This window comes from Globicephala melas, chromosome 2 (assembly GCF_963455315.2).
Source record: "Globicephala melas chromosome 2, mGloMel1.2, whole genome shotgun sequence".
Taxonomy (NCBI): Eukaryota; Metazoa; Chordata; class Mammalia; order Artiodactyla; family Delphinidae; genus Globicephala; species Globicephala melas.
In genome coordinates, this window is record NC_083315.2 from 175,059,928 (window position 1) to 175,077,408 (window position 17,481).

At 52.5% G+C, this 17,481-nt stretch overlaps 1 protein-coding gene across 6 annotated transcripts in view; it reads left to right on the forward strand.

Moving 5' to 3' along the window:
- TRAF3 (TNF receptor associated factor 3) overlaps positions 1–17,280 on the forward strand; it is a 111,142-nt gene extending 93,862 nt beyond the window's left edge. For 4 of the 6 annotated variants that reach the window (XM_070045010.1, XM_070045009.1, XM_070045008.1 and 1 more), the window contains 4 exons: positions 554–646; positions 4,869–5,008; positions 10,842–11,026; positions 11,792–17,280. In XM_070045010.1, the coding sequence (XP_069901111.1) occupies positions 554–646; positions 4,869–5,008; positions 10,842–11,026; positions 11,792–12,363 (990 nt within the window). In that variant the 3' untranslated portion in view covers positions 12,364–17,280. Of the gene's footprint in view, positions 1–553; positions 647–4,868; positions 5,010–10,841; positions 11,027–11,791 lie in introns of all 6 variants that reach the window. The other 2 variants (XM_030883304.3, XM_030883309.3) reach the window with 1 other exon arrangement.
- Positions 17,281–17,481: the final 201 nt, after the last annotated feature.

The following is a 17,481-nucleotide window of genomic DNA, read 5'->3' on the forward strand; positions in this document are numbered from 1 at the left end:
TGTTCTGTATGTAACTTTCTAAGTATACATAGGATAGTTAGGAACAGTAATACAGTGTATTTCACTGGTAAGTTAATACTTTAATAACTCATTTAGAATCTTACTTTGATTACATATTCTTTAGATTATTATAGCAGCTTCTAGCTATGACTTGCAGGTGTCTAAACATTTTCCGTTTATATTTTAACGCAAAAAAATTTTAGGGAACAAAAATGATATATCTAAAATTTAGTTTCTTGCTGTTACCAGTATGAAACGTAGGTAAGAAGGCCCTTGATAAGAAGCTTGAGGAGCGAAGCTCACGGCCTCGAGATAGTTGTTGTAGAACTCGCAGTGTCTCGGCTTTGAGCTGCTCCGTTCTTCTCGAAACAGCCTCCTCACCTGCACACAGTAGATCAGGGGCCACTGAGCCCTCCTGAGGCTGGACATGCCCTGTGAACCGTCCATGAATAAGTCACCCCTCCTCGTGTAGTGCTGGATTGAGGTCGGCTATGAGTCTCTCTGACTTCGGCGGAGTGAGGTTGGGTAACGTGTTGCCTCTTTACTCTCGCAGGGGACAAACCAGCAGATTAAGGCCCACGAGGCCAGCTCCGCGGTGCAGCATGTCAACTTACTCAAAGAATGGAGCAACTCTCTAGAGAAAAAGGTACGACGCACCGCCTCCTGCTTTTGTTGGTTTTTAATACTTTCTTCAAATTATTTAAAGAAGAAAACCTTGTTTATAGTGAGTAATGGATTTTGCATAAAAGAAACAGCATCAAGAGTGTCAAAAAAGTAAATTCTCTTCAAGTGATCCTGAGTTTATAAATGAAGCTGTGTGGTTTTGTTAGCTTGCTCTTTGGGTTTTTGTTTGTTTGTTTATAAATTTATTTACTTATTTATTTTTAGTTTTGGCTGCATTGGGTCTTCATTGCTGTGAGCGGGCTTCTCATTGCGGTGGTTTCTCTTGTTGGGGAGCACGGGCTCTAGGTGTGTGGGCTTCAGTAGTTGTGGCACGTGGGCTCAGTAGTTGTGGCTCGCAGGCTCCAGAGCACAGACTCAGTAGTTGTAGCGCACGGGCTTAGTTGCTCCACAGCATGTGGGATCCTCCCGGATCAGGGCTCGAACCTGTGTTCCCTGCATAGGCAGGCAGATTCTCAACTACTGTGCCACCAGGGAAGTCCTTGCTGTTTGTTTTTTAATTGCCAAGCAGCTATGAAGTGCTTTTTTTAAAAAAAAAAATCACATTGTGCTTCTCTTAGAATTGATCTAGGACAGGGATTGTCACTTCCAACCCCCGTCCACCCTGCACCCCATCTTTTTGTAAATAAAGCTTTATTGGAACACGGCCACACACACTCATTTTCGTATTATCCGTGGCTGCTTTGCACCAGGATGGCAGCATGGATGAGCACAGATAGAAACTGTACGGCCCGTACAGCCCCCAAAACTGTTCTCTGGCTCTTTACAGAAAAAACCTGCCGACCCCCGATCTGGAAGGTCACCAGTGTCACCTGCTTTACCATCCTCTGTCTTCTTGGAGACGAGGAGAGGACAATTGCACATCGCGAGTGTGACTGTTGACCATGGGTGTTGGGGGACCACGCAGCCCCTTCCCGGACACACCTGCTCTCCCGGGTGTCTCCTCGAGGGGCCCCAGCTGTGGGGTCTGGACTCCTCAGCAGGCCCCCGCCCACGTAGCACTCCTTCCTGGGGAGTGTGTCCTGTGGTGCTCAGCTCTCCGGGCCTTCTTACCTGAGGAAAAGATTAAAACCTCCGAGACTTGATAGAGAAGGAGGTTATAGGATCTCCCGCTGTGGCTTGTGACTTATGTACACAAATAAGAAATTAATTTGATATTCAACGTGTTGAGAACTTGCGGTGGGAGGACACTAGGATGCAGCCAGGGCGTTGATGTTTGCTTTCTAAAGGTTTGTAAAGATTTGGATGTCTTGTTTTGAGTATTAAATCCAAGCAATTTAAAACGTAAATGTACTTAAAAGAGTCTAAAGTTTTAAATCAAAAGATGTTTATTAAATCTGACCTAAAATAGTTTTTTTAATATAAATGCTTAAGCTGGAGATGAGAACCAGTGAAAGGATTTGCGTGCTGTGTGTACGCACGTGGGGCAGGAGAAGCCTTCTGTTTATCCGTGAAATAAAATCTCTTACCTGAATCATTTGTGACTTTCCCAGGGCACTTATTTGCTCTGAGTTCAGTGACGATTTACCTGTGAATCTTCTTTTCCCCTCTTGTTGAAGAATGCATTGTTTCTGCCTTTTTTAATTATAGGCATAGATCTCAGGGCTTTTGGTCTCTCCCAGATACGGCTCCTCATTTGTCTAAAAGGTTCTTCCTTTCATGTAAAGTGAATTGGTTATTCCAGCTGTGCTAGTTACATAACCATTGAGCGGGGCTGGGCTGCCGTGCGCTCAGCTCTCAGGACGGTCGTCCTCAGGGCCATCGCCGTGGGGCACGCGGGGGTCATCCTGTCACTTGCGTCCTCCTTCCCTGCTACCTCCACACTTGTCCCCCTCAAAGCATCCGCATTGCATCGCTGGAAGCTCTGGGACACAGCCGCACAGCCAGCACCCCTCCCCAGAGCTTCTCCCTCTGTACACCGGCCGAGAGGGGGCCGAGTTGCTGCTGATACATTTGAAACGTCTGTCCTCTTGGTTTTGCTGGAGCGTGAGCCTCTCCCTGCCTCCGTGCCCACTGCTCAGGTCGTCCGGGCCTCCGCCCTGCGCATCCTTGCTTGTGTTCATGAGGAGCTGGCTTCTCTTCACTGGGCCCAAGAGCAAAACCTGGACGATGAATGCAGATACTTGTATTTTCTTAAAATGGCAATTTATTTCTCATCATAGAATTATTCAGTTGGAATCTCCTGAGTTATTTTGTTCATCTATACTAGAAAATAGAACGTCTGAGTTGATTCAGAAACACTGATTATTATATTCACAGTCAAACTAAAGAAAACTTTTTGTAAAATCCAGGCTTAAAAACACCCATCTTATGTTTTAGGAAAGCTTAAATCAAAGGGAAGTGTGGAGTGCCCACCAAAACAGGCTGGGGTGGAGGATGTTCCTGGTGAGGAGGGTCTCAGGAAGGATGAGGGGGCCCCTGTTTTCATCTGCTGTGTGGATGTCACACTGTGCTTCTTGGAAACACACCTGCCAGGTAGACTTTCCTATACCTGGTAGACTGGTGAAAGCAGGGGTCTGCAGGCACCCAGGGGCTGGGATCCTTGATTAAAATGTGTAAATAAATAAAACGTCAGTCTAAGGGCAGTCCCTAAATTAAGAAGTTAAGAGTTGGATGCGGCATGACGTGTGATCATCAGTGTGAGATACTTCCGTCATCCTCAGGTAGCTTGATTTGCTGCAGAAAAAATCACCATTGGTTTTGGAGACATTACTGAGATTTTTATCAGAAAGGTTGGCCTGTGTGCATGATATTTCTTTTTTGGGGTGTGAGAATAAGGAGCCTGGGAATTGTGTCCATCTTTGACAGATGGGAGTGAGTGAATTGTAATTTCAGAAAAAACAAAAATGCCGCTGCCTGCTACCCGTGCCCCAGTCTGGGCGCTGCAGGCTGAACACTTGGAGGAGGTCGTGGGCCTGGGAGACAGCGTAGTTTAGGGAGGAAAGTCTGTCTGTGCTGAGTGAAATCCTAGGAGAGCGAAGTATATCTTGCAAGTTCTGTATTCCTTCATGAATACCTTGGTTATAAATAAAATAGACTGAGACAGCGCCCAGAGGTGCTGCCTGCCGAGCAGACTGAGTGACGTAAGGACGCCTCACTTTAGGCTCGTTGTTCTTCAGAGGGGACAAGGTCAGGAACCCAGATGTGTCCTGAGATGCCCGTGGGCCATCCCCACGGCCAGACCGTCCTCAGGTGCTGGAGGTGTTAGAGAGGCACCTGCGAGTAGAGCTGTTCCGATCCGTCTCGGAGCTCCGCGGCTTCCAGGATGGCGGCCACATCTGCGCGTGGACACAGCTGTTGGCGGAGGGAACCTTTCCAGGGGCCAAAATGCCCCTCGTGGAAACACTGTGAGAAAGAAGCCTGGTGGGATCGCCCTTGAACTCCTCACCCTGGGGCTTGTAAGACCAGTGTAAATTGGCTCTTGGGAGCCAATTATTTTTCAGAAAGGAACTTTGAAAGACTCAAAGGTGGGTTCCCTGCTGGGAATGGCGCCCCCCCCCCAGCAGACCCGTCCTGGCACCCCCAGTCGGCAGCTCCTCTGTGGCGGGGGCGGGGAGGCTGGGAGGCTGGCCCCAGGACTCACTGCAGCGCGCGAGACTGTTCCCATCGTGCTCCCTCGTTCCGTTGAGAGAGCTTTTCAAAGGGCGTGTATGGCCCACTGGTGGGCGTGAAATAATTTAGTGGGTTGCAGCTAGCATTTTCAAAAGTAAAATAGAGTAAAAGAGAAAGTATCCAGGTGCACTGTGATCAGGGCAGATGTGGTTTTGAGATCCCTGTTTTTAGGGATATGCGTACGTACACAAGTGTCTGTGCAGAAGAGGTGGGGTGTAAGGATTTGTTTCCTATTATGTTTCCTTGTCCAAGTTTGAAAGCCACTCTGATAAAAGATGTATTAGTTTTCAGCAAAAACTTGAAAAAGCATCCATTCTGAAATTCAGTCCTTGCTGCACTTTGCCTCATCTTATTTGATTCTTGGGAGAGATTCTGAGAAATGCAGTTGTAGGATCCCTGTTAAACTACCAGGACTCCCATTTCCTGTGTGAAGGGATTTTTTTTTTTTCCTGGAACTCCTTCACTGAGCTGATAGAAGGCCTGTATTGTAAACATTTAATTACCATTATTATAATTGTTATAAATTGATATTAAACTCACTTTTTGTTTGCTTAATTGAAGACTTTCTTTTTCAGGTTTCCTTGCTGCAGAATGAAAGTGTAGAAAAAAACAAGAGCATACAGAGTTTGCACAACCAGATATGCAGCTTTGAAATTGAAATTGAGAGACAAAAGGAAATGCTTCGAAATAATGAATCCAAAATACTTCATTTACAGGTAAGAAGTTTAAGATTATGTCTGGATAAAAGGGAACACATCTGCGTTTCCCTCCAAGACTTTCTCAGGGAGATATTTGAGCAAAAGCCCTGACCTTTGTCGAACAAGGCAACTTGTTTCTCTTGCTTAAGTGAAACTCAGGGAAGGTGGCCTGGGTTTGCGGGCCGACCTGGGAGGCTGTAGGCACCTCTCCTCTTGCCTTTTCCCGGGGGCCAGCCCCGTCACCTCTCCTCTGTGCCCTTGGTTCATTGTTGGTGAAATAAGACTCAAAGCCTGCGTTTCTAAAAATTAGCTGTTTTATTATTATTATTTAAGATTTCATATTGTTCGTGAGTAGTTATGTGTAAAGTTTCACTTCCTAAAGTGAACTGAAGCCAAACTATTTTGTTCTGAACCTTCTAGCGATGCACGTACACAGTCACCTTATTTCACCACCTTATTTCAAACACATAAACCTTTGCTGCTCCCGAAAAAGGTGGTGTATAAATAAGCCTGATTACGATGTGGCTCCTCATTTCTGTTACCAGCACAGGCTTCCATTAGGTGCTTGTTATAGATTATCCTTCTAGACACTGTCTTCATATCCGCTTACTCAGAGTGTACCTTGGTGATGGTAATTCTGGTGTGTATCACACACACCCGTGGGAGAATCACATGTTGCCGAAAGGGTCTTTCAGTGCTTGTACTTACAGTGTTTCCCTAAATTATCTGGAAGAGAAAATATTTCTAATAGCTCCAGAGTCACAGCATCTTTGAGATTGTCTTTCCTCCCATTTTAATGTTGAGATTAGTTATAGTGCCTTGAATTGAATAGGGATTTATTAAATTAACTTCATTTGTATTAAACTCTGTGGTGGTCCCGAGACAAGGAAAAACACAATGAACCATTAGGTTGTAGTAGAAAAGATACAAGTCATAAGTATTGAATCAAGTCAGAAACATACAGTGTCGCGTAAAACACCACAAGCTTCCTCCGGGAAGTCTGTGGCGTTTTGCCGAGGCCTCGGAGGTGCTGGTCAGCGTGTCCAGACAGAGGCCTGTGCTGCCATCCAGTAAGCAGGTCCAGCTGTGCGCAGGGTGGCCAGGGCTCAGAGGGGTGCGTGGAAAGGCCAGGAAATTCTGTTATGCTAGAGAACCACTTGTTAAGGCGTACTGACAGCAGAAGGAAGAATGAGTAGTGGGTTGTTGTTTTTTCTTATATTTAATTCTTATTTTAATGTAGTGGTTTCCAAAGGTTTTTTTTTATTGAAGTAGAGTTGATTTACAGTGTTGTGTCAACTGCTGCTGTACAGCAAAGTGACTCAGTTATACAGGCACACATTCTTCTTCATATTCTTTTCCATTATGGTTTATCATAGGATACTGAATATAGTTCCCTGTGCTATGCTGTAGGACCTTGTTTATCCATTCTATATACAGTGGTTTGCAACTACTAACCCCAACCTCCCACTCCATCCCTCCCCCATCCCCTCCCCCTTGGCAACCACCAGTCTGCTCTCTCTGTCTGTGAGTCTGTTTCTGTTTCGTAGATATGTTCGTTTGTGTCATATTTTAGATTCCACATATAAGTGGTATCATGTGGTATTTGTCTTTCTCTTTCTGACTTCGCTTAGTATGATAATCTCTAGTTGCATCCATGTTGCTACAAGTGGCATTATTTCATTCTTTTTTATGGCTGAGTAGTATTCCATTGTATATATGTAGTAGTGGGTTCATTTATAACCAAAAAAAATGGGAGTGTCCATAATGAGGCATCGATGCACTCGCCTGACACCTTGGAGATTTTATATGCATTCCTCTCCTCCATTCCCCACTTCCAGCATGAAAAGTTGGAATTTACTTAAATTTAATCATTCCGCTGTGCGTGATTCACGTTTTAAAACTTCCATGATTGAAGAACCACTGAGATCTAAGTCAGAGAGATCCAGCTCCAAGCTGCGGAGCCTGGGGAGGGGAAGGCTGAGCAGTGCCATGTCTGCAGGCGGCGGTGACCCCTGCCGGCGTTCTTCTCCTCCTCCTTGGAAGGCAGGCACGGAGGAAAGTAGGCTGCATTCCAAGAGAGGGACAGAGGTCAGGAGCAGGGGCTGACGGGCTGGAAACCCCTCCGGACGGCTGACCATTTCCCGATGGTTTACATGGAACCGCGTCCCCTGCATGATCTCAGGGTCGGTAATGTTCGTCACCGTGGTTGCCAGCGCTGAGAGGCGGCCTGGACCATCCTCCTCTGAGTGAACATTGATGGCGGCCCTGCGGACTGGGGCTGGAGATGCCGGCTCTGGGTGGCGCTCTCCCTCCCGTCCCTCCCGACCTTCCCCCGCCAACCCCCCCATTTCAGCAGAGCCTGGCTCAGACCTGCCCCTCGGTCCTCACCCTAGAAATTCCAGCTGCCGGAGGACAGTTTACCTGAGCGCCATACAGTGGCTCAGGAACCACCACCGTGACTGGCCGCTGTTCCTCACTGCCACCTTTGCCACTCTCTCCGCGGCAGAATGGACCTTCCCTCCCCACTTCCTTTCCTCAGGCACCTCAGATGGCACTGTACATGCCACCTCCTCCAGGGAGCCTTCCCCACCCTGTGCACTGGACCCCCTGGATGGTGACAGACCTGTCCCTCTCTGTGTCATCTCCTCCCTTGTCTGAGTCTCCAGTCGACCCTAAATCCTGAAGACAGGCTTGTACAGGAGTCCACACAGAGTGCAGAGCTCCTGACGGCCCCAGATAGGGCGGATGGGATGCAGTCAGAGTTGTGCAAAGGAAGTGGAACTTAAGAGTGGGTTAGCTTTTGCCAGCTGTGGAAGGGTAGTTTCTTACTATTTTACTTTGTAAAGAATTTTTTTTTTTGGGCCATGCCGTGCAGCATGTGGGATCTTAGTTCCCCGACCAGGGATTGAACCTGTGCCCCCTGCAGTGGAAGCACGGAGTCTTAACCACTGGACCACCAGGGAAGTCCCTTTTTTCTCAATTTAAAAAGACAGCCTAGGGCTTCCCTGGTGGTGCAGTGGTTAAGAATCCTCCTGCCAATGCAGGGGACACGGGTTCGAGCCCTGGTCCGGGAAGATCCCACATGCCGCGGAGTAACTAAGCCCGTGAGCCACAACTGCTGAGCCCGCGTGCCTAGAGCCCATGCTCCGCAACAAGAGAAGCCACCACAATGAGAAGCCCGTGCACTGCAACGAAGAGTAGACCCCACTCGCCGCAGCTAGAGAAAGCCCGCGTGCAGCAGTGAAGACCCAACACAGCCAAAAATAAATTAATTAATTTATTTTTAAAAAAAGAAGACACCACTGAGCTTCCCTGGTGGCGCAGTGGTTGGGAGTCCGCCTGCCGATGCAGGGGACCTGGGTTCGTGCCCCGGTCCGGGAGGATCCCGCATGCCGCAGAGCGGCTGGGCCCGTGAGCCATGGCTGCTGAGCCTGCGCGTCCGGAGCCTGTGCTCCGCAACGGGAGAGGCCACAACAGTGAGAGGCCCGTGTACCGCAAAAAAAAAAAAAAAAAAAAAAGAAGACACCACAATGAGAAGCCCGCGCACCACAACGAAGAGTAGACCCCGCACGCCGCAACTAGAGAAAACGTGCACGCAGCAACAAAGACCCAATGCAGCCAAAAATAAATAAGTAAAATAAATAAACTTAAAAAAAAATGTGAAAAAAAAAAAAAGAGCCTAAATGTGAGCTTCATTCCCGTGTTGCATTGTTGGCAGGAGCTGCACTCCCGGGTGCTCCCGCAGTCAGTGGCTCTGCCGGGCTGGAGCGAGAGCGCTCTGTCCACGGGCCCCTTGCTGGGCCCGGGAGTCCCACCCACATCGGCTCGGTGACCAGATGGTGCCAAGTGACAGACGGCGATTTAAGCCCTAAGTGCACGAGCATGAGACCGATAGACTGATGCTCTGTGAGCAGGTCTCCTGATCAGAGTTTATTCACATAGTGTGTGATCTGTGCTGTTTCTCTCAGCTCCTGAATCCTTTTTTCTAGTAAAATCCTCACCTGCATTTAAGATTTGTTTTTTATAGAAACACTGCAGGGGCTGAGTGTAGACTGCTCTTCAAGAATGACATCATGTTTGCTGCATCTTACAGAGAAAGCTTAATTTAGGTCAGCATTCTGCTTTGACCTCATACCCTTTCTGCAAACGAAGGGTCTGTTTGAAAATAGCACATTTTCCCTTGCTGTGTGAGGAGTGCCTTTTAAACAGTGGTTGGGCCTTGTCTGTGTGCGCGCGCGCGCGTGTGTGTGTGTGTGTGTATGTGTACACGTGTGCTCGCTCCCATGTTCCCTCCTGCCCGCCACCCGCCTGCTGACTCCATGTTCCTGGCTTGTAGTTGGGGCCTTGCTGTCATTTCAGACTCCACGGTTCTGCTCCCTCTCGAGAGCGCCTCATGCGTTCGTGCCACTGTCCTGTGTGCGCCACCAGTCCCGGGGCTGGGGAGGGGGGCTTGGAAGTGATGAGCAGCTCGTCCTCATGGTTTACAACGAGGTCCACCAAGGAACTGCCACTGATTGTTTAGGTTTCCATTAACTCCCCTCTTATTCTCACTAGTACCCACATCAGCCTAGTTTGTCATTTTGTCACTTGAGTAGGTAGAGGTCAGGAGAAAAATTACAGCTGTTCATTATGGGTATGGGCGTTCATTCATGTCAATAGGATTGTCCCCAGAAAATAGACTTTGTGGACTAACTATGCTTCTCACCGTATATATTTTAGAATAAAGTGGTATCGGCGCAGAAAGAGGTGTTCTTTAGAGAAATCGTCTTTACTTCTTAAATGTTAGCCAGTGTCAGGATTTCTTGGAAAGAAGAAGATTAACACTGTATTTTTACCCAGAAAAAGTAACCCAAGCCTACATGTTTGTTCCTTCACGGTTATTAAGAGCCAGCAAAGGTGCTGAAACCTCGATGTTTAAAAATAGTCTCCCAAAAGGAGAAGTGAACTCGGCAGGTCCCCGGGGCTCTCCCCTGTGTGGCCTCAGCCTCAAGGGCGGCCCAGCCGCTCCACAGCTTCAGGGGCTGAACCACCCAGCCTTCGGGAGCTTTATTTCAAAAATGCAAATTCTTTTTAGAAGTGAAAACTCTCTGGGTCCCTGGCTTCACCTAACAAGTGGGCAGGCCAGTCCTGCAGACAAACTGGGCCGCCATGGCTGGCACGCCAGGCTCACCCCTCCAGTTTCTGTTACAGACGTGCTGGTCATGTGCTTCTGGAAAAGGGGGTTTCTGAATTATTTAAGTCAAGCCTCGCTGTCGACAGCCACGTGTTTGTCAGCAGGGTTGCTCTGCCCCAGTGGGAACAGACCCCCACCCACCCCGCCAATAGGCACTGGCCCCTTGGCTTCACCCGGGGCCCCGAGGACCTGCCTCCAGGGCCCTGTCCTGCTGCCAGCCCTGTGCTGGCAGCCAGGTCTCTGGAGCCAGGTGGCAGTGTGGTGGCAGCTCTCTCTTCTGGGACCCAGGCGGGGTTCTGAGCACTCTTTGTGCCCCAGAAACAGGGCAGCCCCTCTAGCCCTGGAGGCCATATAGTTTGGCCTCTGCTGGTCGCTCGACCCTGCAGGGGATGGAGGCCTCCAGACGGGGCCGATGAGTGTGACTCCAAGTCCTGAGCTGAGACGCTAGGACAGAGGGATGTGGGAGCCGCGTGCCCTGCACTTGGTGGGTGAGGCCTCGGTCCCCTCCTGGAACTAGGGGCCTGGGTCCCTGTGTCCCCCGAGATGCCCGTGGGTCTAAGGTAAGATGCCCTGTGCGGGCTGATGTGGGCTCCCTGTGCCTGACCAGCGGGCGTCTGCTGGTAGTGGTGCAGCGCTGGCAGCGAGCTCTAACTGTATTTTGCCTTTTTCCCACCTTTGATGTGGAAGCGAGTAATAGACAGCCAAGCAGAGAAACTGAAGGAGCTCGACAAAGAGATCCGCCCCTTCCGGCAGAGCTGGGAGGAGGCAGGCAGCATGAAGAGCAGCGTGGAGTCGCTCCAGAGCCGGGTGACCGAGCTGGAGAGTGTGGACAAGAGTGCGGGGCAGGCGGCTCGGAACACAGGTGAGAGCCGTGCGGGTCCGGGAGGCCCCGGGACAGGGGAGCCTGGCCGGGTCCCGGGGCCCCAGGCCAGAGCTGGGGTAGGCGAGGCACGTGCTGCCTTAGGCCGGCGCCGTCCAGTCACGGCCGGTGCTTCTGATGCGCCGCCTGCCGGGGCAGCTGGCTTCCTACCGAGATGCCCACAGCAGGGGCCCAGACGCTCCCCTCCGTGCAGGAGGGCTGCGTGGCAGAGTGGGCGCGGGGCGGCCTGCGGGTCGGGTGCTCCAGACCCGCTCCTGAAGGCCTGGGGGACAGAAGGTGACCAGAGGCAGCAGGGGACCCGGCGAGCCCAGCAGCGTGTCCGATACCTAGAAGCCACCGGGGCCGCTGCTTCAAGGGCCGAGCGAGTATTCTGAATATCTGCACGAGAAGGATTAATCGGGGAAAGAAGAAGGATTACTGTGATGCGTGTGGGGCTGGATTCAGCCAGCCAAGGACGTGGAGTGGGGTGGGGGGAGGAGCAGCTTAAGCCCTGACAGGGCGCAGCTGACCCGGAGCGTGGGGGCTGGAGGCAGGGGCCGTGAGCCAGAGGGCAGGCAGCCCAGGCTGTCGCCTCTCAGCAGGCTGTGGATCCCGAGGCCTGCGTTTCCGGTCCTCCACGGGGCACGCACCAACCCCCAGCAGCCACAGCGAGTTTGGGCTCTTCTGCTCAGATGCTGGTGGGGATCGGCTTCTCCAGCCCCTGTGATAGTCATGTGTCTCCGCGCCCATCTCTCCCGCCCGCCGCAGGCCTGCTGGAGTCCCAGCTGAGCCGGCACGACCAGATGCTGAGTGTCCACGACATCCGCCTGGCCGACATGGACCTGCGGTTCCAGGTCCTGGAGACCGCCAGCTACAACGGTGTGCTGATCTGGAAGATCCGCGATTACAAGCGGCGGAAGCAGGAGGCCGTCATGGGGAAGACCCTGTCCCTCTACAGCCAGCCTTTCTACACCGGCTACTTCGGCTACAAGATGTGCGCCAGGGTCTACCTGAACGGGGATGGCATGGGCAAGGGGACGCACCTGTCGCTGTTCTTCGTCATCATGCGCGGAGAATACGACGCCCTCCTTCCCTGGCCGTTCAAGCAGAAGGTGACGCTCATGCTGATGGACCAGGGGTCCTCCCGGCGACACTTGGGGGACGCTTTCAAGCCGGACCCCAACAGCAGCAGCTTCAAGAAGCCCACCGGCGAGATGAACATCGCTTCCGGCTGCCCAGTCTTCGTGGCGCAGACTGTGCTGGAAAACGGGACGTACATTAAAGATGATACCATTTTTATCAAAGTCATAGTGGATACTTCGGACCTGCCAGACCCCTGACGAGTCTCTGGGGAGGTGGATTGAGCAGAAGGCAACTCCTCTGGGGGGTTTGAACCGGCCGTCTCCACCGAGGTCCTCACGCCCAGAAAAGGACCTTGTGGAACGGAGGAAGCGGCAGAAGGTGGCTGCGGGCCGGCGGGAGGAGCCACGCGTCAGGACACACACGCCACGTTTTCTAATAAACTAGCAACACTTCACTTGGAAGAATTATTTATCCTTCGACGAGAGAAATACTGCTGTCAGAGAAGGTTTTCGTTTTCATTTTTAAAGATCTAGTTAATTAAGGTGGAAAACATATATGCTAAAGAAAAGAACCATGATTTTTCTTCCTTAAACACCAAAAAAAGAACACACACACACACACACACACACACACACACGCACATACCTGGGGATAGCTGGACATGTCAGCATGTTAAGTAAAAGGAGAATTTATGAAATCATATGCAGTTCTGCTATATTCATTCTAAGATTCAAGAGTGCAGTCCTGTTTCCAACATAGCCTGTTGTCTGTTTTAAGGCCTCATCCGGTCTCTGCTTCAATACTCTGTCAGAAGACCCTGAAGTGCACCTAGGTCTTTTTTGAAAGTCTCTAAATTCAGAATCGTTTTTTAATTTAAAGTTCTAAGATAATTGTTACTGCAAACATTTCATTTTAAAACGTCGATAAACTGATATTTCTTGGAAGAAAATGTAAAATATCAAACCCTGGTTATCACCTGTGATAGGAGAGAGAGTACTCAACCTGCTGTTATTTCTTGTTAGAAATGTAAGCCTCCGATGTCTGTCGTAGTTAATGACGCTACTTCAAAATCACTATGAAAGGAAAATTGCTCATAGATGCTGTGCATCATTTCAGATTTATAATTGTTTTCACCCTAAAATAGGGCATTAGTTGAACTTTGGAGTTCTAAACAAAATCCTGTAGGTTTTTAAAATTCTGCCCCACGTGTTCAGACAAGCTCTCTATTGCTGACAACACCGACCTTCCGTGTCCAGTGTCCGGGGTGGGCAGGTGACTCGTGCTTGAAGGAGGCCACAGCAGATGTGTTTCTTCATCCTGTCGTATCGCTGCATTTGTTAACAGCGTTTGCGTAGAGATGGTGGCATACTGTACATGTGCCTTAGATGTGACATGCTGCTTCTCGACCCCAGCTTTGTGTTCACTGTAATTCCAGAAGGTGATAGTTCAGCCAGACCTTTCTCTTGATCACTAGACCTTTTGCCTCTTCGAGGGCCCTCAGACAGCCCTGTCCCTGCTGAGGAAGCCGGGCCCCCTCGTCGGCTTCTGGAGCCTCCACTGCTTCATTATCACAGATTCCAAATCTCTAGGCCCCAAAAGCGAGCCGCGCAGTCCACACGCAGGCAGGGACAGGGCAGGAGCTGCGCCTCTGCGTCCCCGGGCTGCGGGCGCTCCCACCACCCGCCGCGGGGCCCTCTGAGCATTCCAGAGACTGCTCCCCGGGGGCCGCCCAGGCTGATCCACAGGCGTCCTGGGGCCCGCCCCTCTCTTGGGAAGGGTGGCCCTGGGGTCTTTGGCCCCAGCCTGCGCCTGTCCGGGCGGCATTTCTCACCCCGTTTACCTTCTCTCAATGGTCCAACTGTGACAGAGCGGGGCCCTGCTCCTGTGCCCCCTGCTATGCACCATGCTCCACGGGTGCTCTTACCACTGATGGGTGCTACACGTGACGGGTGCTTCTTAGGCAAAACCAATGTGTGTGAACCGCCGCATCTGTGCCACTCATCCAAAAGACGCGCCCACGAATTGGCCAGCTGGGCCGCGCACCTCAGACTGCCTGCCTCCGGGCTCCCCGTGGCCACGGCCACGCGGGGGACGGCGGGGTGGTGCCCGGTGGCCCCCGTGTCTCTGGTGCTGCCCTCCGCCCTGGGTGTGCCTTCGCCCCAGTGCCTGCTGGAAGCACCTCCTGGCCACCGCCGTCCCAGGCTTCCATAAGTGACCTCATGGGTTCCAAGCACCTGCCCTGCCCTTCGGCAGTTAAGATGTTCAGTTGTCTTCGTCTCTTTTTCTTTCCCATCCTCTGACCCCAGAATTGCTTTGAGGGCGAATCAGTGTCATCGGTCCTGCCCAGTAAGGAGTCGTGTGTCCCCGCTCACAGAGGAGGGCCCTCCTGCAGGTGCTGTGGGACCACTGTTCCCCCCAAGTGCCCAGACCTCCTCCAGGCCTGGGCCCGGTTCTGCCCTGGAGACCCAGGGGAGGGAGGCTGCCCGGCAGGCCCCACCCGGCCTCAGATGGCTCTACCGAGGCCAGGGGTTACCAACAGGGACTTCCTCCCCTTCACGGAAAGTATGGGCGTTGTTAACAAATTCAGGATAAGCAACATCTCGGTCTGGTTAAAAAAAAATTCTTTCCCTCCCCTGGGTTGGAATCCTGTTGGGGGCGGGCCGCTGGCAGCGCCCCAGGAGCATCCGTCCCTTGGTGGGGGGACTTTTCCAGCAGCTCCTCCCGGTGGGAGACGCCAGGCCCCTGGCCGCCACCCAGGAGCCCAAGGGAGTCAGCTTCACTGTCCCCCGGCGGGAGGCTGGGACGCTGGGACGCGGCGGGAGCTTCAGGCCGTGGCTCGGTGACGGTTGGTGGTAGCGGGTCGCACGCCTCCCTGGTGCCCGCGGGCCCTCCCGCCACCAGGGCCGCAGCGACAAGTGATGGTGTCGGACACGGCGTGTGGACGCGCTTTTCCCGTGTACCGAAAGTGACAAATTCCGCACAGAACAAAACCGCTCCAGTGCCGTAGAGGAACCGACGCCGAGTCCCGTGCAGGGTTAGCGCCCCTGCTTCCGCGTCGTCGCCTGTCCTGGAAATGAAGACCGGCCGGGTCTGCCTGCCTGCAGGTCTCTGGTCAGGGGTGGGGGGCCAGGGTGTCAGGCCGGCGGGGCCAGCGAATGCCAGGCTCTGGCTCTGGGGCTGGAGCAGCCCGGGCGGCTCACCTGGGCCTCTTTTTACAGGTTGGGGTTCTCAGTTTCCCAGGTTCGTGGTGACGCAGAGGAGACGGGTAAATTGCTCCAAGACCTGTCACACGAGAGGGTGGCACCAGCCCCCAAGAGTGAGTCAGGCGCGGTCACCGAGCGGCCGTCGAGGAGGGCCACCGGCCCCGCCACCCCGGCCCCGCCCCAGAACGCAGCCGCCAGCTGAGCCCAGGCTCTTGGCCAGGCGGCCCTCCTGCCCCCGCCTGTCACCTCCCTGTCCTGGTGGCCGACTCCACCAGGCCCCTCAGACGCCGGCCAGGACGGCACAGCCTCTCCCCAGCAGCTCGTCTCCTGCAGCGTCCCCAGCTGCCCAGGGCCGCGCGTCCCTGTTGACCCTCCGCGTCATGGGGGTGGTCGCCCGCGGTGGGCCCGGCATCCTGCAGCCCGTGGGCAACTTCAGGCAGAGGAAAGGGCGGCTGGACGAACCCTTAGGCACAGCAGGGCCCCGAGGGGGTGGGGGGAGAGGCAGGACCCCGAGTGCACCCTGGGGGGTGCGCTGGCCCCTCCAGCCGTCCAGGCCCGCACCTTCTTCCCGCCTGCACGTGGAGGAGTGCCCATCGTCCCGTGCCGGACACAGACCTCTCCGGCCCCAGCATCCCTGCCTGTCTTCACGGGCTTGGGCAGGAGATGAGATTCCTCGTGGGGCCTCTTGCCCACACCTCCGCTCTCCAAAACGTATCCCTCGCTTGCAGTGATTATCAGTGCTGGAAAGGGCTCAGGCGGAGCCGTAGGATACTGTTTTCTAACTTGTAGTCTAGATCTTTACTGATCGGGCCGCCGAGGAGAGCTGCGGGGAATTCCGGGAGCTCCTTTGCATCTGTGACATGAAGGGGGGGTCTGTCACCCAATCTCCTCAGCCCAAGACCATGGCTCTGCCTTCTGTTTGCAAATCTTGATAGTTGTGTTTTTTCCAAAGTACAACGTGTCCACTAGGGTCGGGTCAGACAAGGTCGGCGTGAGGCTCCAGTGAGGGCAGGTGACCCGGTTGTTCGTCTCTGCTGTCTGTCGGGCGGTGCTGCTCGTCACCAGGGCCCCGGGGCAGCGGGGGCAGGGCGCAGACCTGGAAGCGTCCGGGGCGTTTTCTGCTGGCCTCGGGTGACCCAGGCCACAGGTGGCTGGTGCCGTTTGCGGAGGCCCGAGTGGCACCAAGCAGTGCTCGCATTTCATTTCTGCCACTGCTGCTGTGTCTAGAGTCTGTCTTGTGAACTCACGACGCGAGAGGTGGAGTCCAGGACGGCTGCACCACTCCTGCGGTTCGTGGTGATCGGGTCGTAACTCAGTCCCCTTAGACCAGTGAGATAACTTCCACAGCAAACTCAACGACTTAATCGGTAAACACAAAAGCTGGCATGATTCTCAAGGATTTCTATAAGAATTCTCTGTAGAATAACGTCTGTGGTAAAGGAAGTGTGTAAATCCACGCAGACAGTTGTGTCGCATTTCCAGAATCGATTCTTTCTCTGACGGCACCCTCTGCGTTCAGTTCTCTTACCCAAAACAAAGACCAAAGAAGGCCAATCTCTCATTTGACTCTCTATTTTTAACCTGCCTGTTTTAAAAATTGCATCTGTATAACCGCTCGCTGTGAGGACCCATCTCGACAGTCCAAGTGATTGTGACCAGTGATTCACGTCCCGTGTTCTTCTGCTCTTCTAAGAAAAAAACACAAAAGGACAGTGTAAGTTATTGCCCAGCAATAATCATGTTGTTACTGTGGGTTAGCAACATGGCTGACTTCCTGGTAGCATTATTATGTTTGATATTTTTGTTTACTGTATACTGTGTGTGGTTTTATTTGGTATTTATTTGTGTTTGGAGGTCTTGCAACGTTTTTGTGTTTCTGATGCTAATAACTAAAGTTTGTAAGAGTGTAGAACGCAAAACTTTGAAATGCTAAACTGTCTGATTAGAGGCAAATAAATCTGACTAGGAGTCTTGGTTTCTCTCACACTGACTCGTAGGCCCAGGCGCGGCCCAGGGCCCCGTGAGGGGGCCCCTCCCTCCTGCGGTCACTGTCCTGGGCTCTGCGTACACGTTTTCTGCACCGGCCCCTGCAGAGGGTGCCACCGGTCCTGCCGTGGCTTCCTGGCCTTCCCTTCAGGCGGTGGCTTTACCTTGAGGGGGGTCCCCGGGGCC